The 22,756-nt window shown below is 45.8% G+C and overlaps 1 protein-coding gene across 1 annotated transcript in view; it reads right to left on the bottom strand.

Annotated features, from left to right (window-relative positions):
- The window catches only part of LOC119461954 (midasin-like), a 268,647-nt gene that overhangs the window by 71,623 nt on the left and 174,268 nt on the right, over positions 1-22,756 (bottom strand). Inside the window, 8 exon segments of the mRNA XM_049672349.1 lie at positions 756-1,021; positions 1,826-2,045; positions 8,140-8,316; positions 11,267-11,467; positions 11,565-11,624; positions 12,810-13,037; positions 16,842-17,021; positions 21,011-21,153. Coding sequence (XP_049528306.1) covers positions 756-1,021; positions 1,826-2,045; positions 8,140-8,316; positions 11,267-11,467; positions 11,565-11,624; positions 12,810-13,037; positions 16,842-17,021; positions 21,011-21,153 — 1,475 coding nt within the window.

Here is a 22,756-nt window from a genome sequence, read left to right on the forward strand (position 1 = left end):
AAGCTCCTAAACAAAGTAGAAATCTAAAGCGCATCCAATCTTTCAGTAATAGATATGGGCAAGGGTCTAATATGCGGTGCACAATGGTGGTCGGTTTCCTAAAGTCAGCTTCATTGCACGGTATATACATTCCGTGTTATGCAGTAAAGCATACAATGCTGCGAAGGCGGTTTTGGTTTCGTGTTCAATTGCACTGCACTCATTAAAGCACTTGTTAGAATACGGTAGATACAATAATCAGACATTGTGAGCTATGGTTATTGCTTGAGAATCCTCTTAGGGCAGGCTGGAAATAGGCGTTTTCGATAGGAGATGACATATGTTCAACACATTCACTGTGCCCTAAGCTCCAATGAGACAGACATTGTCACTAAGGGGATCGCTATTATGGTCACAATATTGGGTTAACTGCAATATGGTGACTTTAATGGCGACCCCCTTAGTGACAACGTCTGTCTCATTGGAACGCGTGCGCCATGTTCGAACAATCTGGCAAAGACCAAGTTTAGAATCAAAATAATGAAAGTTTGGGCCCTTAGAATGCCTGTTTTTCGAATTCCTGTTGAACTCATTTACTTAATGTGTGGTGGCGTTACTGTGATGACAATAATGTAATTTTTAGAGTTTTGTGTCCCCACATCCTTCCCTGAATGCACAAGCTCAGGAGGTTAGATTTGCTTATAAGCAGAGCATTTCCACTGCACAGTTACCTCGGTCCATTTGTAACACGCATGCCACATTGAGTAGAAGCACACCTTAGTCAAACCTGGGTGCCCAGGGAACTCCACCAGAAGGTCCTGAATCCTTGTCACCAAGCGGCGCAAGGGGCCCTCGCACTGACATGTCTCTTGCAGATCAGCATCATGGTAGAGGTCAATCTGGTGGCCTGAATGGTGACCCTTTTTCACTTGTTTACCTTCCACCAGAACTTCCTGCTCCAGGGGAGCTGTGTTTAGGCCCAACTCCAATGACCAACAAGAGACCAGATGGCAGCCTTGTAGGGCCACATCTAGTGTTGAATCTGCAGGTATAAAGGCATCAGAATTAGACAAAACGTGCCAGATGGCACGCCAGTTGGAAAGGTCCAATGTAACCTCAGAGCAGAGAAGTGACAGTAATGGTACATGCAATTGGTTTCTATCACACAAGAACTCAAATCACATGGAAGCGAGACTGTTCTAAATCAGAGCCAGAGAAAGCGCGCCCCCTAGCTGAATGCTCAGCCGCTCAAGTCAGAAGCAGGAACACATCAGAACTGCTTCAATTGGAAACAAACACGGCTGACACACAAGGCATGCAGGATAACAGCACAAAATAACAGTCACAAAACTGGAACTCCACAGATTCTTGGTTGCACACTCTCAGAGCGCCTCTGAGTGCTCTGAATAGACCAAGGAAACACTAACGCAGTTTTTGCTGGGCTAGTTGATTAACAGAATGATTATCGAGAATGATCTTAGAATGATTGTTGAGTATTTATTGGCTTTTTTCTGTAACCCCCCCTACGCAATGCTCCACTGGAGCCTGTGGGGTAATATGAATAAATAAATAAAAAAACAAATGTATGACAAATACAGATTGGAGAGGTGGAAGAGTTTCTACTGGTCTTGTACCCTAGCCCCACAACACCAGGTTCACAAGAATCGGCAAATCAGTTCTGCAGAAATCTGCAAGGGGGAGGAAGGTTCAAGAAATCTATACTTTTTTACCACACATCTGATAACAGATGGATGACAAAAGTATTCCCTTTCAAGAAAATAAATTAATATGGGCTTGCATCCAAGATCCCCAATGAAACAAAACAGAAAGCAAATCGCCACCTTACCCAGGTGAGCTCCATGCTGCTGCAAAGTGCTACGCAGTGCCTCGTAGCGCATCATCAAAGCATCCAGGCAGTCAGCTTTCTTTTGATTTGTGTTGGGGTCAGCAAGCAGGCAGTAAGCTTGCCACACTTCCAGTGCTTCACTGCCACTGAAGGCGATTGCTTGTGCCACTGGCAATACGTTCTCGGTCTGTGAAGGTCCATCTTCATTGTCTTCAAACTCCTGTAGCAGGCAAGATTGCAAGACTCGAATACAACCAATCCTACACATCAAAATAAAAGTCATGTCAGTCACATGCAACACTAGTTCGCCATGTGAATAAAAAACTCAAGCAAGTCAAATCTAGCTGTAACATACTTCCTTTAAGTTTCAAAGCTTCCTCACTCGCCAGTGTGCTTGTGACACTGGTGCTTTTCACTCCGGTTGTGGAGCTTTGGGTCTGACTCATTGTGAGGAGAGTGGCGGCGTAAGCGGACCGAGAGTTTCAAGTGAGCCAAGGCGAGGTGCAGTTCTCAGAGGCCGCGTGTGCATGCTGACTGTAGTTACCAGGGGAAGGACCAGGTGGCTTCCGAAGTGTGGCAGCGATAGTAAAGCTCCTTGATGATTTAAAAGTAGTGACACTATCCTCCCAGCGGTGCACTCCCGCTGAGTGCGTTGCGCACGGCATGCTTTCTCTCCTTGGCTCCCGTAGACGGGCCGCAGCATTCGAAGGACGCGTGTGATTTTACGGCAGTTGCGCGCCCCGTTGCACGCCCCAGTGGTGTAGGAAAATTTGTAAAATGGTGATAACAGCACCGAGAATGCTGAAGGTAACGTTTATGAGGAGGTTGGTTTCTTCTTAAAGCTGTATGAATGGGGCATAATGATGTAAAAGGGGCTTTAAGGTGAGCTCTAGCTTTTGTGCTGTGGTCTCTAAAGTGAATAGGATGGTTGCGCAATTTCAGTGCGAGCAAGCGTGCATGATCATGTCAACACCCCCTGCACACTACCTGTATCCGTGAGAAAACCAAATATTAATCATCACCCACTCATGCATGCATGGCAGCCCAATTCAAAGCAAATTCAAGAACTGAAAAAACACAATGTGGACTAGCTAGCGCTCATCACCGGCAATACCACAGGTATACTTGCAATTATATATTTCAGGGCCTGCATTCACTGTATCAAAGTGACTGACGCACACATTCAAGTAAGCTGGAAAGAAAGCTCCTCTACAAGACGCTATTTTGATTTTCAGTAAAACAGGCAATGGTTCTGAACAATCACGAAAAGTGCAATCGTGAGGCTGTATGTTAGCACATAATTGTTCACAGCGGAAAGCAGAACCTATAGCGCTGCATTTCCGGCTGAATCACAGTTGACGACGTGCGAGGTGATGGAGTCCCAGTAGAATATTCAGCATACTGAGGACAACCCCACTTTTATACAAAGTACAAATTGTCGCAGCAAAAACGCTGATGAGCAGGCCAGAAGAATAATTTTTTAAAAATGCAGCATTAGGGGATGCTTTGATACGAGCAATAAACACTGTTCTTTGTCGCAACAAAGTTCTTTTGGCCAATGTTGTGCAGCCACTGCTTCTTGTGCAAGCCTTCACGCTTTTCTTGTGGTATCATAAAAACTGCATAACCATCTTCAGGCTTCTTGATGCAGTTATATGCGCTACAGCGTAGCATAGTGCTAGCACAACACCACAGAAAACGCAGCGTGGAACGTTCGCTGCGTCGAGTCAGCCGAGCCAAGAAGAAAAATGGTGCCAACGAAAAAGAAAAACACAAGCAAAATGCAAGATCCGCGCATTTCAAAGGGAAATGGCAAGGAGACCAATCATCGTGCAGAAAAACGGGCGCAAGACTGGTTCCTGTGGAGGGGACGCGCAAGCGGCGAGAAGATCGCACCACAGTGGCCGAGTTCAAAAAGTGGCAGTACTTTCAAATTATCAAGGGACTTTCGGCGAGAAAGGAAGACTCGGGTCACGCAATGCGTGTTGGGAATGTTTGCGACAAACGTGTCGGCCTGTCGTCATTCGTAACAAGTGAATACTCATCCAGGATCGACATGGACGTAATCATGGAGGCGGTGAACGTGCTTGAAGAGTTGTTGCAGCATCTGCTGGTGTAGACAAACAGATCCGCCATGCAATGTGAGCAAATCGCGGCAACAGTTGGACAAAGGCTGATGGCGGCTGAGGCAGTGCCGGCAGGTTCTGTGACAGCAGCGGTGGCGGTTCAACTGTAAGGCGACGCTGCTCCGCTGGAGGTCAGCTCCCAAAATACAGCAGATTTAACAACACTCAGTGCCTTGAGGAGTTCTTGGACTGGCTGGAGACAGTATGTTTGGTCACCGGTTTTGCCGCCGACAAAAGACTTACCCACATTGTGCCCGCTGCTCTGGAGGGCAGCCCAAAGTCGTGGTGGCGCTTCATGACCATGTTTGCATCATGGGAGGATTTTACCGCAGCCTTCATTGCGAAATTCTGTTCTATTGACACGAAGCACCGCTTGAAACAAGAACTTGAGCTTTTTATGTAGCACTCAGAATAAAATTTTAAAAATTTATTCACACGATCGCGGCCTATTATGACAGGAATGGCAGCTAAGTTTCAGAATCAGAAAAGGTTGACCGTGTGCTGTGGCAAATGCACCCGCAACTCCAAGACTTGGTAGAAAGCAAAGTTTTCTAATCTCGCAGAGTTGGCTAAGGCAACTGACGGCCTCATGGAGTACGCTTAGAGGTGGTTGCAGTACAAGCCGCCGCCGCCTCCAAGAGACCAAGCGGCGAGGGACCTTGCCTTCCAGTCGGCTGTGAACGCGACTGCCCCGCCCGGAACACAGCCCAGTGTTTATGGCTGTGGCTGTCGCGCTGTTTTAGTCTCCACTGGCGGCATCCTACTGGCCGTTAAATCCCGCAGCGATACAGCCATCCTACCATCGAGACCAGCTGCATGGACTGACCCCTCGTGCTATAAGGCCATCTTTCACAGCGCTTTCACAGGGATACCACCAGTGCAACTCCAGGGGATTTACCTGCTGTCGCTGCGGAGCTGTGGGTCACCTAGCTTGCGATTTTCGCACAGGTCAGCGTATCGGCCTGCCCTCCTGCGAACTAATGCAACGTAATCGGGCATTTCCAATCACAGTGTTCAGGAAACAGAAGGCAGTAGGTTCCACCCCGGGGCACCTACATGAATGCGCTGTAAGTAACGGTTTCATCCAGCAGGAAGGACCTCCTCTTGGAATTGCCGATCGGGAAGACTAGAGGCTCAAGCATGAGCTTACTTGGACTGTTGGGGGCAAAGGTAGCAGAGGAGACAGGTGCTAAGCTCAGGACACAGGCGCGTGCACTACACCTGGCAATAGGTTGGTCCCAGTCTAACACATCCCTAAAGTGCAAGATACAGTAGGCTACGAGCAGCCTGCAACCAGCGCTTCCTGTGTGTGCCAGACCAATGTTGGGACATTGTTCTCGACAGGGACTTTTTGAGTGCAACAGGCATCTCTATACCTGTAGCACTAGGCAGATGGACAATAGACCGATCCCACCGACCGATCTGCGCATGCACCCGTTTTCCGGAAGTAGTACTGCCACCATCTTGGTTGTAGTCAACTGGTCAACCACACCACTGCAGTCCCCGCTCATTGAGTACTGCGCACGAGCTTCCCAGACATCTCTGCGACTCCACCACCAAGAAAAATTCGTCATGTAATTTAAGAAATTAAATTGGCTGTTCATTGCAGCATGCGAGGCGAACGTTGAAAAGTGCCAGCTGCTCTTTCGTTTCGGTTGTTGCCTGCTGATTATGCGTTGAGTATCATATTTGTTCGAGCTTTGTATGTAGTACATGCTGATGTACGCGGTCGTTTTGCGTTACTATTTTTGCACACGTGCATCTCAGTTACTGCAACGTCATGTTTGCTTAGCGACAGCATAATAGGATTTGTATACCTGTTGCAGACAGGTTTGAAATGCGGCACTGAAACTTTCGTGCCCTAATGATGCTTGCCTACATGGGTTTTGCGCACGACTTGCAGAGTTCGGTAACGGCGATATCTAGAAGTTCTTAAGTGAGCTAAACAGCGTTTTTAACAGCGGAGCTGTTTAAGCCGGCGTTAGTCCATCCGTCGCGAACAAAAAATGTGGGCCGATCCTGGCGGTAGTGCAGTAAGGGTGCAAGTGCAATGGCACATACCCCTGTGAACTAGCGAAGCTGAGCCTGGCTAAGTCTAGCTAAGCATGGTTAATTGGAATTACTTAAGCTTAGTCATTCATCGATAGTCAATCAATAGCTAATTGATAATCGATCAATAATCAATAAATTCCGGAAAATCCTGGGGATGACTTGGTAGTGCTTAGCCTAGCCCAAATACGTGGCGAATACCTTGCGATAGCCAATGAATAGCTAATTGATAATAGATCATTAATTAAAGCTATTAAGGATGAAGAGCGCCGGTTAGGACGTGCAATCTGTTGGCGATCAGTTTACTGGTGCAAAAAAAATCGGGATGTGCGCGCGGTAGTGCAAAGCGTGTCGCAAATGATGGTGCTCACCGCGGCCGTGCTGCGAAGGAAGTCGTGAGGCCTCGATCGCCGCTGCGTGAGCCAATCAGTCACGAGATGACAAGAATTGCAGTTTCCGCACTGCTTTTGTGCAAAATAGCAAAACAATTTGCTCATCCATTCCACTAATAAAAGCGTGCTGACGTAGTAAGCATTTGCTCATTGTTTTCTGGATACCCTGATAATTCGGCATGCGGTTAATTCAGGCATTTCTTTTTTCGGTCCCGTGAAATTCGAATTAACTAGGTTTTACTGTAATATGTGATATATACTATTCGATCTATTCGATTCGAAATTATTCGATCAAATCGCTATTCGCCTCGAATTCATTCGAACCTCAAATTCACTATTCGCCCATCCCTAGAAGACAGGTGTAATTTTTTTAACTCCCCGAGTGGAGTTGCAAAGATGCTGAGCTAATATGGCATGCAGAGCAGGATGCCAGAACACAGTGATGCTTATTAAGATATTTATGTGGCTATCTGCCACCTTCTTTTTCTCTCTTTTTTTTTGGGCAGGAACTACACCACAGCTGACACTGCCACTGTACATGTCAAGGCACTTGTAATAATCTTGTCATCAGATTAAAGTAACCAGAGCTTGAAAAGGGCCTAATTGATGCAGCTTCATTCTGTTGCGCTGTGTCATCACAGCAGGCGAAGAGAGCCAAAGTATAACATAAGTGAAAAGGAGTGATAGATGAAGCAGACTTGTATGTGACCCATCGATTTGAACGGTAGGAATTTTTGCTTGTAAGCGAAAATTCCTAAAGGTGCTAGCAAAGACTAATTGTCCTGTCTGCGATGCTGCTTTAACATATAGGCTCAAGACTAGTTTGGTGTAAAACCGAGTGCAATGACACTGCTGTAAGCACAGGTGTTTCTACATGAAAACTGATCACCTGCACTATTCAAACAATATTGTTCATAAACCTCTCTTGATCGCACTTAGTTTTGTACTTTATTCATACTGTTTCCCTCATAGATTGCCAAATTTTGGTGTTGTAAGTATTTGTATAAATAAATAAGTAAATAAATAAATAAATAAATAAATAAATAAATAAATAAATAAATAAATAAATAAATAATAAATATTGTTTCGTGGCTGCCCCACCAAGCTACTACTATGTGCTGCCCTGAAAGGAATGCATGCACATTTACTGAGACAGATCCCATTTGGTCTATGTTGCAACTGGACTGCATTGTGGTATAAGGTGGATTGCGGAAAGATGACAGCATGTGCCTTTGCTACTTTCATTATGCTCTTGCTCCATTGCTATCGCAAGCTTTCTCCTGATGCATGGCTGTAGACATTTTTTTTCTTTCTTTTGATAACACAGAAATAAAGAACATCGCTTTTTGGGGTGTTTAAGTGTGTGTAGGTGACCTTCGTACCTATACTCTCTTTTCAGTCGTGTCAGCCAGCACATACATGCCTCTAATAGCCCAGATGCAAACATGGTGCCAACTATCGAACCTTTGCAATATGATGTATAAACCTCTGAAGACATTAATAGCATGTGTTTTCAGCAGAATTCCGAAGCTTAGTGGTTGAGCTCACCACGTATTGAAGCACAAAAATTGGAAAAAAAGAAGCAAGAAATCTCACCTTCTATTTGCAGCATGGTTTCGAATAAAAGTGATGGGCTTTGTCACTATGCTAATTTCACATTAAAATCTGACCTTATATTCATGCAGCTACAGTAATTGTCTGAAATGTGCAGATGACAGCGGATAGCCGGGATTTTGGAAAAGCTCACCTGTGTGTAGCTAGGGAAGAGAGCCTGGCGCTGCTGATCATCCAACACTTCCTGGCTCTCCTCACCAGCATGAGTGCGATACTGGAAGAGGCTCTGCTCCCGCTCCTTCTTCTCCCGCTCCTCTTCTTCATTGAGCAGCCAGGATGACAGCAGCTGGCCGAGCACAGGACGAGCTGCCTACAAGACAAACCATGACCACATGCTTCGGGATACTGGTAATGCTGTTAGATGATCACTACTGAAGACGTCAGTGTGGCCCGCTTTTTGATAGCATGTGCTGTTTAAATCCGAATCAAACAGATTGGTCTTCGAGGAATTCAGAATCAAGAATAAAGGTGACAGTATTTTTGCGCAGTTCAAGGCAAGGTTTTCCAGCCATTCAGTTTCGTCATCTCCTAGGGAACTGCACCCTTTCGCCACACTTGCATGTTGAAGCTGTCTTCTCCTTTCTTTCAGTGGTCGCCTATTCTACTACTCTTTACTGGGCGCCATTTTGCGTTCACAGTTAGCAAATTGTGCACGCAACGTTGGCAAACTCGTACGTCATCCGTTTCCCCGGCGCTTTCTCAGTCCAGACGAAGAAGCACTTTGCAATATGGCACTGGGCCAAATCATCATTGGGATTTTTGGCTCAGTCGCGTTTACTCCACTGTTGTTGCCCATGCAAGAACTGCTTCATCCGCACTGTCGCCCTCTCTCATGTGAATACTAACTGCGAAGTGATCCGATTCACATCGCATATCACATGACTGATTCATCCGTGTAACATCCAGCGAGTGAATCCAGCTTTATCAACATCGCCGAAGAATGGGGGAACAGAGCCACTGGCGGAAGACACAAGATGAACGAGTCATGCATCCACGAATGGAGACTGTTTTTGCACGGATTTGAGCGTTGTTTTATGCAGTTATTTTCACCGAATATATTTTTATTCCTTCAGGATTGTTGTAATTTTGGGTGCTGGTTATATGTGGTGGTGGGTTATAAGTGGAAAAATATGGTAGCTGCATTAGCACTGCTTCTGTTCTTATCACAAAGAAAGGAATGGAGTATTTCAGTCAGAGGATGAGTGACATGCACAGGCAGTAATACAGTCGCCTTCCATTAATTCGACTTGAGTTAATTCGATTTTCTGGTTAATATGATCCCGACAGAAGGTCCCAGCCTGCACCTGTGCACTTCTATGGGACAAACTTCCGTTATTTCATTCCTAAAATTGGCCTTCAGCAATTTTAAGATCAACCACAGACCAAGCACGACACCTATCAGATGTGGTGTTTGGTCATTATCTTGTGGAAAAATTTCAAGGGATTCTAAGGACTTTCAAGTGCCTGACAAAGCACCTTCAATGAACAAAGAAACATTATGTTTGACAGCTCGGGAACAAAACAACGTCTTCAACGACGAGCAAACTTTTTTGGTTTTGGCACACTACTACTACTACTACTACTACTACTACTACTACTACTGCTACTACTAATAATAATAATAAGACGAGAAAAAAAAAAGGGCTTAACTAAACCCAAACCACTGCCATCCACAACAAAGCCATACCTGCCAACCTCGCAACATGAAAATTCGGGAGACCGCCGCGCGAGAGGGAGTGGGGTCAAAAAAGTTTACATCCTGCCCCCCCCCCCCCCCCCAAAAAAAACATAGTGCCGCGGTGCGAAACGGTGCACATGGTACAGAGTCCATACTTGTCACGACTCCACAAAGTGACAAAGCACAGAAATTCAGTCGTGTATGATCTCAGAAATACTTGCAAGTACCGTATTTTCCTGGTGCATAAGATGTGGTTTTTTTTCTGAATTTTTCGTTGGTGTGTCTTATAGAACGGTGCGACATATGGTGTTTTTTTTTTTCCGATAAACTGCCATCAAAAGCAGATTCGATGTTATGGCCACGCGACACGCGCTAGTTGACTTAACTGCTCCAGCTTCTGTCCGCGATATCGAGGTGCTGGGTTCTTTTCGTGATCGAGTTCCCGAGCTGCCGTGAGAGGACGGAGCAGCAACGCAAGGTGGCGGCAGGACGACCGCGAGTCGACCGACCACGAAGTTGTCGCATCTGCACATCACTATCAAGATACAGCACGCGCCGCTGCGCAAACTACGCAGTTGCTACCCAATTACAAGCCTCCCCCACCCCTTCCGCACTAGCGCGCCTTCCCGCTTTCCTCCCTTGTGCGCGATTCGGCTCACCGTTGCAGGCTTTCACTCGCACATACAGCATACAGAGCGCGGGGACAATGTGATTGCCCTTGGACTTGATACGGATCATCGCGGCAGCCATGGCGGCAGAAATGCGCCTGGAGTAACAATATATAATTATGCCACTCATACGCTTGCGCGTGATCCACGTTCACCGAGTGAAACGTCACTGTAATTTTTTTCAAATCGCTTACCGAACGAACATCTGTGTCTTATACACCGGTGCGACTGTACTTATTCTTGGCTTTTGAAAGTGCCATCGATCGTTCTAACTAAACTCAGGGAAACAAAGAGTAGTTCACTCAACAACCTGACAAAGCCAACTGGAGCCTAGCGCACTCACGGTCATATAACGACTGGATTGCTAAAAACACTCGACCCAACTAGAGACGAGCCAATCCGGAAAATCAAATATGGCAGCGCCCGTCGGCTGGTCGCGTTCGTGGTGGTGCCAGCGACCGCTACCACGATTCACGGTGCATGCTGGTGACGAACTGCTCCCGCGCCGCTTTTCCGCATGGTTATATTACAGGCCGTAAAGAAAAAAAAAAAAAAAAGTGGCGGCCACTTTTCGGAAGATTTGAGGTCGCGTCCGTACAATCTGGAGATGCGAGAAAAATTCGGGAGGCTCCCGGACAATTTGGGAGAGTTGGCAGGTATGCAAAGCTGTCGACATAACTGGATTGGCTTGACTTTCAGACAGCACAGACTTTGTATCCAGAGGTCCAAAGAAAACCCACTTAGCTTAGCATAAGACAAAGCTCAATGTTTTTATGCACTATAAAAATATTTAAGGGTTCCCAGTCTTGAGAATATCAAGAGTTGTAACGAAGCATGTTAATAAAAGATTGGTTTGTAGTCACTTCATCATGTTCACCCTGCTTCTACTCAGCATGTCCACAAGCACAACCTACCTTTAGCCAATCAACTGCACTACAATGGTCCTGCTTCTGGCCAGAGACAAGCTCCTGTAGTGCAGATCGAAGCAAGAGGAACTGGTGGCGCCTATTCGTAATAAGAGCCATAAGCTGTGGGCTTGAGAGCAGTGCCGACAGGCGGTGAGGCGGCAGGGCAGATGGAAAGGCCAATGACTGCTCCAGCAGGTGTGAGCCCTCCTGCAGAGCACCCCACAAGCATCACGTATGCTGCTACACAAACAACTGAAAAGCCACAGCAAAGGCCTGAAAGAGCATGTGCAGCCCTGATACCCACACTTGAAACCTTGCACTTGGAGGTTGCCAACACAGCAAGCATTCGAATGCCATGTGTCAACTGCGGGGAAGGAAAAAAAAAGATAAAATAAGGAGAAGGTTAGAAATACCATGAGACTGATCTCTACCATAAACACATGACACAAATGAAACATGTTTGCATCTTGCAGAACGGAACTAAAGAGAGGGTTTTTCATCTGAGAACAAACTTAGCTGGTTAGTAATCAGAGCAAAAAAGCAGCATTTAATAACGATAAATGCCCATGCTCCTAAAATACTGTCATGGATGCCACAGCTATAGTGAAAGTGACAAGGCACAGCCATTTATACTGACTGCACTGAAGGCTTGTACAGCACAGACAGCTTATAGCGTAAATCAACGGAGCTGCAAATATCCGCACTATAAGCAGTACTGCACTATAACCAAAACAGCTGCACACGTGCCAAACATATAGACCAAGCAGTAGTGCGCATCTGAGAATCGAAGCATGCGACCAGGGTTGCATGCATCCATTTCAATTTACAAATGTGGGAAGGGTAATATCCCGGAACCCACTGTCTTCACAGGAAGCAGACAGAGTAACACACACACGCACGCACAAAAAAAAGAAAAAGAAAACCTACATAGGAGGAAAGTAAGTCACCGACAAAATTTTCAGACCCGCTCGTTTATTTGCAATTTCCCAGGGCACTGCCACCAAATCCACAGAACTAATGTATAATGTCGATTGAAATTTGGAATCGCCATACAGTGTTTCATTCGATTTTTCGAACAGATCTGCGTGCCGTAAACATGGCGACCACGAACTAAGTTACCGCCATTTGAGTGTTGCCCGTGCCATCTGTGCCGTCACTTTTGTTGTCGAAACTTTGGTTGCAACTTTGGTCGGCTACTTCTGACAAGGCGGGCTGAAGGCAGCGGCAGTGCCGAGCAGCATGCCATAGCAGGTAGCTCGCCCTTGATACGTTCGTAGCTGCAAGAAGACTGGGCATGCAATAACGCACACATGCTCAACGGACATCAGCACATGTGAAGTGGACTTTGGCTTCTTGGGCGATCAACTGCGGCAATTACAGTGAACACCTACTAAGTTTGTATGTGTGTGTACAGGTAGGAACGGCGGAAGCTCGTATGGAGGCATAAAGCCTAAAGCTCTGAAATAAATTTGTGCAGAGGACAATAATCGATTCGATCGATCAATCAATCAATCAAGCAATCAATGTCAAATCTTAGCTGCAAGCTGACCTGCGCCAATCCGGACAAGAAAGGGTAGCACAGGTCACGAAAGGATGAGTGCTCGTGACGAAGCTGGCTGCAGAAGGCCTCAAGAGCCGTCAGCCATGGCGAGACGTCAGCAGCTGGAGCCCGTGCGTCTCGCCAGGCAGTACACAGGCCCTCTAGCACCGACTCCACCCGCTCAGCACTTGCCAGTGAGGAGGCGCAGTGGCGCATTTGCTGGGCAAGTTCTTCATACTGCATCGGTAGAAAAGTAAACAACAGATGAGGCTAATGTTCGTTGCCAGGTGATACACAGCCTTTAATACCAAGCATTAGCTAACATTGTATAAATAGTTTATGTTTTCAGTCAATATTCATTAGCTAAAATTGTGTTAACGGCTACATTTTCTTGTACACACTTTAACCTACTCCAAACATTGTTGTTTCTTGTTTACTGTTCAAAATCAGTTCCCTCTGTAATGCCTTTGGCCCTGAGGTATAACAAATAAATAAATAAATAAATAAATAAATAAATAAATAAATAAATAAATAAATAAATAAATAAATATAGCTGGAGACAGCAGACGAACGAAAGAATCTGCAGATCCAACACACTGTTGGTATCTAAATGCACAGAAACTTGATGTGCATGCACAATAACATATAAACTCGTGTAAGGCCGCACCCCAAACTTGGCACCCCAAAATTTTGAAAAAGAAAAAAAAAAAAACATTGCAATAGAGAAGCAATCGCGTTCGGCGCCCTGATGCCGTGTGCGTGCATCGGCAAGCAGCTGCAGCGGTGAATCTAACGCTCTGTCTTGGCTCGGTTTGTCCATGACCGCATGTTTGTGTTTTGCGCATAAAACTGTAGCGCTGTCTGTCAGCGTCGTTTTACTCACAGACGGCACTAAAGGGCAGTGATGGCGTATGCAACATCACCACTCCCCACTCGGGGACGGGTGATTCGAATTGCGCTAAAGGTATGCTGACCAATCAGATTAATTTTCTCATAAAATATGTCTTTTCTTGGCACAAAACAAACACAGAGAGGTTTCTGGAATGGTATTTTGACAGTCCAAGTCGACTTAGCCTTTAGTGTCTCTTTAAATGGGCAGTTACACACTATGGTGAGGTTTCTTTTTTGTGCATTGATGGATCATCCTAAACCGCGGCACACACTCCAGCAATACCAGCTTCAAATAGACTGTCCAATAAATGAATTAGCTCAGGTCATTGGTGACTCATTCTTCCCCGAGTTTAATTAACCTCCTTTTTATTTAACCCCGGTAAACAATTCCTTGAAGCTAGGAATAGGCTCTCCATTTCCCCTAAGCAAACTTAAGTGCGCCATGGTACAGTTAAGGCATAGCACTGCTCTTGGGATCGATAAAATCACATGTAGCATGCTTCACAACCTACCAGACAAACAACATGAACATCTCCTAGACATTATTAACAAGATACGGGAAGCAGGCAAACTTCCTGTAGCATGGAAGGAGCCACATGTCCCCATGTTGCCTAAGGGTGGAAAACCACCTAACACTCCAAGCAACCTCCACCCAATTTCCATGACAACATCCTGCGTAGGAAAACTCATCGAAAGAATGGTCCAATCTTGTTTGGAATGCACCTTGAAACTACCGACCAAATTCCTGTTACACTAATCGGATATAGGCACCACGTGAGTACACAGGACATCGCCCTCGTGAGGCTGCTTACTCCAATTGAAGCTCGGTGCAGCTTCGCATGAACATAGGGTTTGACATTAAAAAGCTTCTGATATGTACTCTACTCCGCCATGCTTAATAGCCTCGCTAAAACAAAACCAGGTACTCGCATGCTCTGTTACGTACAGAATTCCCTTTCAGAGAGCAACATTCGCATACTTGAGCCAGGCAAACATCTCCCGGTTCACCGTGGCACTCCACAAGATGCAACACTTTCACCTATGCTGTTTAACTTGGTTATGTGAGAATTACTGCTTGAGCTTGACAAAATCCCCTATCTTAATCACGCCATCTATGCCGAAAACATTTCTCTCCGGCGCACTACAGGTAACTCCGGAGAGCAGGAGTCAACCTTGTAGGATGGGCCCGATACTATCAGTACATTTGCCAAAAACCTAGGTCTACAATGCTCCCTAAAGAAATCCGAGTGCCCAGTTGTGTTAAACTCCCATCACAGAAATGCCGAAAAAAAAATTATCTGATTAAGCTAACTAGATACCAACCAATCCCACATCAATGCTCAATCTATGCCCTAGGATTCTAATGACAACAAGTCGGTACTAGTTGCAAGGAGTCTATGAAAACCTAATAGAGTAAATCCACCAGGTTCTGCACATGATTACGCGGGCAACTAAGTGCAAGTCAGGCCTGAAAGAACATGAATTGTGAAAATTAATGGAAACCACTGTTTTTCCTTGTGTAATGTATTCTTTTCATATATGAACCCTAGGCGTGCACAGCTTGCGAAACTACAGGCCATGTTCTGCAAGTGCCAGCGGATAGAACTAGGTGCTCTCCGATATGTACGAATGAGTGACATACAAGCCACACCACTGCACAATGCACTAGAAGACGAAAACCAAGCACGTCACCAAGCACAACATCACCAACTCACCACATCTATGCAGGATCAAGCCATTCTGGGTCGACTTAGGTATGAGAGATTGCACACTTTCCACCTTTGACCAATTGATGTCGACGGATTCCACCTTTGACGGATTGATGTACTTAAGTCCTCAGAACGAGAACACCAATATTCACCAGGGCCACCGACAGGCCCGCACCACCCATCTCACCACACCGCCGCACACCACATACTAGTATGTAGATTCTGCCCATACACCTGAGTGAATGGTTACGGCAGTAGTGGGCTGAACATATTAATTCTCAACTTCTTATATAAATGTTCCCACTGCCATAGATGCAGAAATGCAGGCCATTGCAGACACAATCTGCATGATGCACATGACACAGAAACAATTACTATACGATCCGACAGCCAAGACGCACTCCAAAATCTTTCGCTAAATTTCTTTCCCTCTCTCCTTCATGCTCCCTTAAACATACACATGTCATCTCATCTAAATCTCCGAGTCCTCTTGTAATGGATTCCTGGCCATCCCGGGATAGAAGGCAATGAGCAAGTTCATTCGCTAGCCTGCGTCGACGTACGTACTGAGCATCCCACTATGATGGCCAGAAGTCTACTCCCCTAAAGCTTGCCAAGCTGAGCACTGCAAGCAATAACGCACTTGACTCAGAGGATGCGAATCCACATGCTCCTACCAACTCCCTCATACCTCTTTCCACGTGCAGAAGCATCTCTCATCCAGCAATCACAGGCCCTCGCTGTCTCTAATGATGCAACCATTCATTGCATTTAGCGTAGAATAGGCGACCCCATCTGCCAGGTCTGTGGTAGCATCCTAATGCAGTACACAAGTACTGGGCATGTCCACGCGCCCTCTCCTCACCCCACAACATCCCACGTGCCAACATCCCGCCGTCCATACCTTACACCTGGCGAGCTGGGCTGCACGAACCGAAGACTTCCGATAGACTCTATGGCTCCTCCTGGTGGTGCGCCACCTCTGCCACATCCAGGGCGGGGGGATTGCACTCGTCGCCAATCTGCCACCATTAAGTGCTATCTTCACAAGCGAGGATGACTTGAACTAGAATCGTCCTCGCTCAATGAATAAATTTAAATTTATTCATGGCTCAAAAGGTCTTGCATAACTGCTGTACTGAACCTGCCATAGACTACAGATGTCTGGATAATTGGATGGCTTGCCTTTTTTTTTTTCCCTCTTTTTTTTCTAAGTGAGGTACCTCACAGACTTGCTCAGTCTGGCACTTCAGTGCAAGCAATAAATTTTACACTGCACACGTCAAGATCCCTGGAGATGAACAGAGAGTACACTACATGAAAGCAGCACGCTGCAACCATTCGCTTAGTCTATCAATGCCTTCAATGGCAATGCCAAAAACCCAAAGCTCTGAATTGATTTTGAAATGGTAGAGGTTTAATTGGCGAGTCCAGCACTTGCCTGTGAGTTAGGTGCCCTGTAGGCCTTCCTGGAGGTCAGCTGCTCCATCTGCACCTTAAGCTGTCGCTGGCGACACTGCTCCAGCTTCAGTGCAGGATGTGTCACCTGATTTTCATGCTTTCCCAAATGGGCCATGATGGTCCAGTCCCTGAGGTGCTGCTCTGCTTCCAGGTACGACAGCTGTCAAAACCCATAAACAATAGCACCCATAAATAATAAGTAAAGATTGAGTTCAGCGGTAGCACTCCTCGACAAGTAACAGCTGCTGCAACATTAAGGTGCATGGTAAGCAGCAATGAAATTCGGCTCACTGGTGCCTTATTTCTATAATGCAGGTATGAAAAAGCCTTGGTGCAAAATTTTACGTTTGAATGTGACCAAATTCATCACAGGACGTCAGCAAAAATCCCCATTTTTGATACTGAAACTGAAAAAAATAAAGCTCCTCCATTATCACTCACCGCTAGTTACACAGAACCTCTACAACCCAGTTTGGCATATCTTGCCATGGGGCCTTGCACATAAATAGAGAGTGTGTCACTGTTGCATGTCCACAATGCCTCCATCATTTTAACCACAAAAAATGTGAAACAGGCTGTGCCTGAGCATGTACCGTGATATGGAGTGTGTCTGCATTGTTTCAGATTTTTCAGCGATGTGATCCATTGCAGTATCGTTGGTGTGCGTCACTGTCCAAGGCGAGCGTCACTGTCTAATGAGACACTCTCCCCCTTTGCCTCGATGAGCATCTGCAAGCGACATTCCTTCCCTGCCTTCTACCATACTGGAGCCGAGGGACCTCGTCACGTTCACATGACGAGCTCTACCTCCTTTCTTTTTTTCTTCTCTTCTTCTTTTTTTGCTGCATAGTGCATTCCCAGTGGCGGCATTGCACATTCCACATTGAACGATTATCTGAAGTCACATGCCATGGTTGGTGGCAGTGCGTCCTGCGTGCGTGGCCTTCTGTTTGAAATTCTGAGTGCTTACGTGCCATGCAGCAGTTCCATACTTTGCAGACACAATCACTATCATGTGATCTATGTGTCGTGCCTGTTTGTTTGCAATGGCCAAACCTGGTGAGGAGCCCTTTAAAATGCCTCAAATCTAATTCTGCCAGCCGCAAATACAATACAGATTTATTATTGTCTCTAGCTTAGCTTCCAGTTTTATTTGCATTCTTTTGTTTAAATGAATTACCCAAAGCAGTTCCTGAATGTCCTGTGAGCAGGTCAAGAGATCACTGTCAACTAAGGGATTGAGAGAGACTGGATTTACATAGATACAGTGGTAAAATCCCCTTTGATTTCTACACAAGTGGTAAAATAATTAAGAGCAACTTATGAAACTCAAGCATTTACAGCAATACCAATACAATTAGATGCTGTCTTGCTGGCCACAAAGCTATGTTACCAATGCCATATGCCACAAACAGTAACTCCTAGGTTCTCAAAGGTTGCAGACCAAGCAAACAAAAAGAAAAAGGATGCTTGATGTTTAATCAAGTATTTTTGCAGGATGCTCTTTCAACTCTTAAAGAGGCCCTGAACTACTCTTTATCGAAGTTGAGAAATGCATTTGAAGTTAAATTAGGCTACTTCAGAAATACTTTGCTGCAAAAAGTACTTCAATGTATTCAGCAAAAGGAGCAGTGCTTCCACTCCTTCTTCAATGAGTTGCACTGTGAAGGCTACGGCGGAGTGGGGCGTGTCCACAAGGCTTTGCCTACTGAACGTCACCATGGCACACAGTTCAAATTTGAATTTGCATGCACATTTAGACAGCACTACTTTTATCTACGCTACGTAGCAGACCGTAGCTACGTGCCACTGCAACATTTACTTTGTGCACAACAGGGCTAGAGTGCGCGCTCGCGTTCATATGCTCCTGTCTGGCTGGGCTACGTGGTGTGGTCCAGTGTTGTCCTGCAACAGCTTGACTGACAGAGAATAGACACATCCAACTCGTGCATTTTGAAGTGCTAACAACAGTTCAACATGAACCAAAGTCTGACAAGGCATCTAACCAGGAGCGGTCAGGAGTGAATGCGCGCTGGCAAAAGCGTATGTGGTCTGACCTTAAGTTTCCCGTGGTTTGAGGCTAGTTGTCTGTTCAAAACTAGTTGAAACTAGTGAGACCCAACGGCTATGAGACACTAATAAGCAAAGTTTAAGGGGGGACGCGGCTTTCGGTACCAACTTTCTTGTTTCTTGGTGGATGTCAATGAAAATTGGTACATAGAATAAGAATGGCTCTATGATGCTTTCATAAAAATTTCAAAGCGGTACCATGAAAACTTTTTGCTAGACAAATTATTTCTTCCTTTAACCTCGTGGAGGGACTGGAGGATTTACGAAATCAAGTGAAAAGTTTGTTAAATACTGTATGCACAGCCAAATGTATGCAGAAGGGGATAGCGTTCTCGAAATAATTTTTTTTCAACACTAAAATTTGTAGTTTATGTTTTCTCCAGTCCCACTGCAGTGAGCACGCTTACACTGCAAACAAGGAACCCTACTACGAATTCTTAAAACACTAGGATAAAAAAAGAAGAGCGCTATCCCCTAAAGTACAGTTCAGTGAGTCTGACAAAACAAACGCAATCAAAATGTGTAAAGTAGTTACCAAGATACCTGCTCCACGAGCTGAGCAACATGCCAAAAAAACTGTACTGAGAAAACAAGGTTCAAAGTTGTCAAACTTTAATAGGCACCAGGGTTATAGTCCTTTGTGTCCTTTGCGATGCGGCATCGCTTGACCATCTGACCTGATGGTCTGATGAGCTTTTGCAGCTTTCTTTTTCCGCATAGCATCTTTTTCGGCTGGGTTCCTGAACAGTTTCGCCAATACGCGCGGACGATGTTCCATCCATGCTTGAGGTGCTCAGCTGCACGTCTGCGTCGCACTGCATGCCACCGTCATTGTCACTGCTGAAGTCGCCGGAGCAAACTTTGTTTTAGAGATCGGTGGCTTCGACTTACGAGCACCAAATTGATGTGCAGTCTTGCGTTTATTCTTGAACAATCGCCGGCCCGTGATAACAGACGAGAGCCGTTCTCCAAGCTAAGAAGGGCCGAGCTTGACAACCGTTTTTCGTTTCTCTAACAAGCGAGCGCCGGTCCGTTATCATGAGTGAGATACGATCTCTAAACCACGCCGCGACGAGTTAAAAAGACGCGAAATCGGCTCCTCAGCGCCGTCAGCGCGGGGAGCTGACGACCTTTCCGCCGGTTGCTAAGGGCAACCGCCCGGGAGACCAATCCGGAGCCGCGTACAGTCACGTGGCGCGCGCTGCCGATCAGAAACCGCCGCGAGTCCTTGAAACTTTTGCTTGCTGTGCGCTTGCTCTTGCCTGGTGCAGCTGGACGAGGCGCCAGATTTGAAGACGGAGAATCGCGCTATCCATAGAGACCAAGATGGCGGCGCTAGGTTACGCGGTTGCGGAGATATCGCGGCTTGAAAAATGCCGTTTTTTCGCTATTTTCGAGAAACTCCTCGCCACCTTAGCTTCGATAAACATTTTTTACATCATTTCCGCGCGATTTTCCGTGAAGAAATTTTGAAATAAAATAGAAAAGAAGTCATACGAACTGAAAATGTGATTTTCACTGGCCAAATATTGCGATGCAAAAGCCGCGTCCCCCCTTAATTCCTACGCGGGCGGCCACGGCTGAGTATGATCAGACGACAGTCTGCTTCTTCTGTAGATATTTAATTATTATTCAAATTCAAAAGCATATTTTCGCTTACTTCAGCCTGCATATTAAACTGCGTCAATAAATATAAACAGTATCAGCAGGAAGAAGTGCACCGATCCAAACACCCTTCTTGTTTGATGTCGGCTATTGGCCAATAGCAGCCGTGTGTGGATATCTGCTATATTACGAAATAAAGCATCCAGAGAAGAGTGAGGAGCAGGCTTTTGTTGGAGAGAGAGCGTCTGAGAGAAAGGTGACGGCGCTCTGCTTGCGAGCTCCACGCGCCGCGCACGACTGCAGGACTTGGCCGAGATGTTGACAGCAGCGTATGCTATCTGCGGACTGTGTTTTTTCACGAAGCCCGAGGGGTGTTTCAGAGCCCCTTTAAAAATGATTGAGAGTAACAAGCACCTCACAGTTTATATCCATCCAAAATAACCCTAACACAAACTAGTTCAGCCTTCAACTTACCTCTTGTTGTGCATGTGCCAACTTTAGAGCTGCCTTGTACAGTGGATCAACTGGGTCCCATGGAACCAACATTTGCAGTGCACAGAGGCCCACCCTAGCCCATGTCACTCCAAAGGACCACAGCCAGTCCCTGCTGCAGGAACCTGAGGAAGTCCAAGAATTGCAAACAATAAAGAAATAAGGTTTTCAAGGCCTTAATGTCAGGCAGCAGAACAAGTGGACACTACCTGTCAGCAATATAAAGCACCGCACAAGCTTTCCTGTATGTCTGCATGTTAAAGCAGAATATGCCATAAATATGTAAGCTACACTTGTACTAACCACAGTTCTTCAATAAGACAGTATCATCAAGTAAAACTTAATGTGTTTTCTCCCTGAACATTCATGCCATGACAGATTAACAATTTTAGGCAGCTACACAATTTAGAACCCCACACTTACCACAGTAACCGCTAGGTTTTGCGGATGCGTGTGTGTTCAGAGTCTGAGGTCTTTATTCTATGGTTTTACAACAAAGAAAACGCAGTATATCGACAAAGTGCATTGCTACGAAATACGCAAGAGGCTCAAGCTTTCATAGATTTCCTGTTAATGAAAACTGTTGCAAGCACTGGGGCAGCTACGGTGAAAAGCCTGAAAGTTGATTTCTGATTCCAGATCATCCATTATGCACCAGACAATTTGTAACAGTTAAGCTTGTCTGTTATTTTGCGTGGCGTGCATCAGCCAACATATGGTATGATATTAGGATCGTTAATAGCGTGCCATTACAATTTATTGGCGAACTGTAGAAAACCTAGATTAGGATAAGCCTTGAATGTAGGTCGAGCAATCAGATGCATCTCAAAGCACCATCACATTCAAATTTATTTTATCTCAAAGAATTGAGCCACTCGCCGTGTAGGTATCCTATCACACGTTCACCTACGCAGGCAGCACGGTTGCAGCTGCGTTAATTGCAGTGTGGATGTCATAAATGCGCTTAAACGTGTTAATGAAATTCCACGATGCACGAAATAAAATGTAGAGTTGGAGTGATTGGACGGCCGCGGCCAACAGCTCAGACTGCGTGGGCCTACACAGCCGGTGTTGCCGTAGAGCCAGTACCTCGCCTGTCTCATCACCCAGCCGAAGCGATCACTTCTATCGCAGCTCACGGCGACATGGAAATCGGCTACAGCTAATTTTTCACATGAAATAGTACTCCATAGAACAAAACTGTGCCGAATTCGCGTGTTTTGTAATGCAGCGCTCGGTACTGAACCACTGGCGTGATCACGAGTAACGATCTGATGACATTTCACCTGGTTTGATCTCGCAGACAGAAAGCAAACACCGACCGTCTCAGCGAGGTGGCTCAGGTGGCTTGCAAGTACTATATTTCATTTGCTATTCACACCGATGACACTGAGAAAACCAATTAATTTAAACTCAGGTTAATCATGCTGTCAAAAAACAAGCTGCAGCCAGATCGAAGGCGCCGTCGGCTGTCATCGCGGTGGTCAGCGAGCTAGGCCTACCAACTCATTCAGCTGTATTTCGATGGGGGTGAAATGCAAGAACATGCATTGGGTGAAGTTAAGGAAGCCCGGATAGTCGAAATTATTCTGGAATCCCCCAATACCGCATGCCTCATATTCAAAACATGCTGGCATGCCCTCCCCCAAAAGAAAGAAAAAAAAAAGGAAAGAGCACCGTCCTAGGCATGCACATGGGGGCAGCGAATGTGGGTGGAGCCTACGCGAT

This window comes from Dermacentor silvarum, chromosome 8 (assembly GCF_013339745.2).
Source record: "Dermacentor silvarum isolate Dsil-2018 chromosome 8, BIME_Dsil_1.4, whole genome shotgun sequence".
Classification (NCBI taxonomy): domain Eukaryota; kingdom Metazoa; phylum Arthropoda; class Arachnida; order Ixodida; family Ixodidae; genus Dermacentor; species Dermacentor silvarum.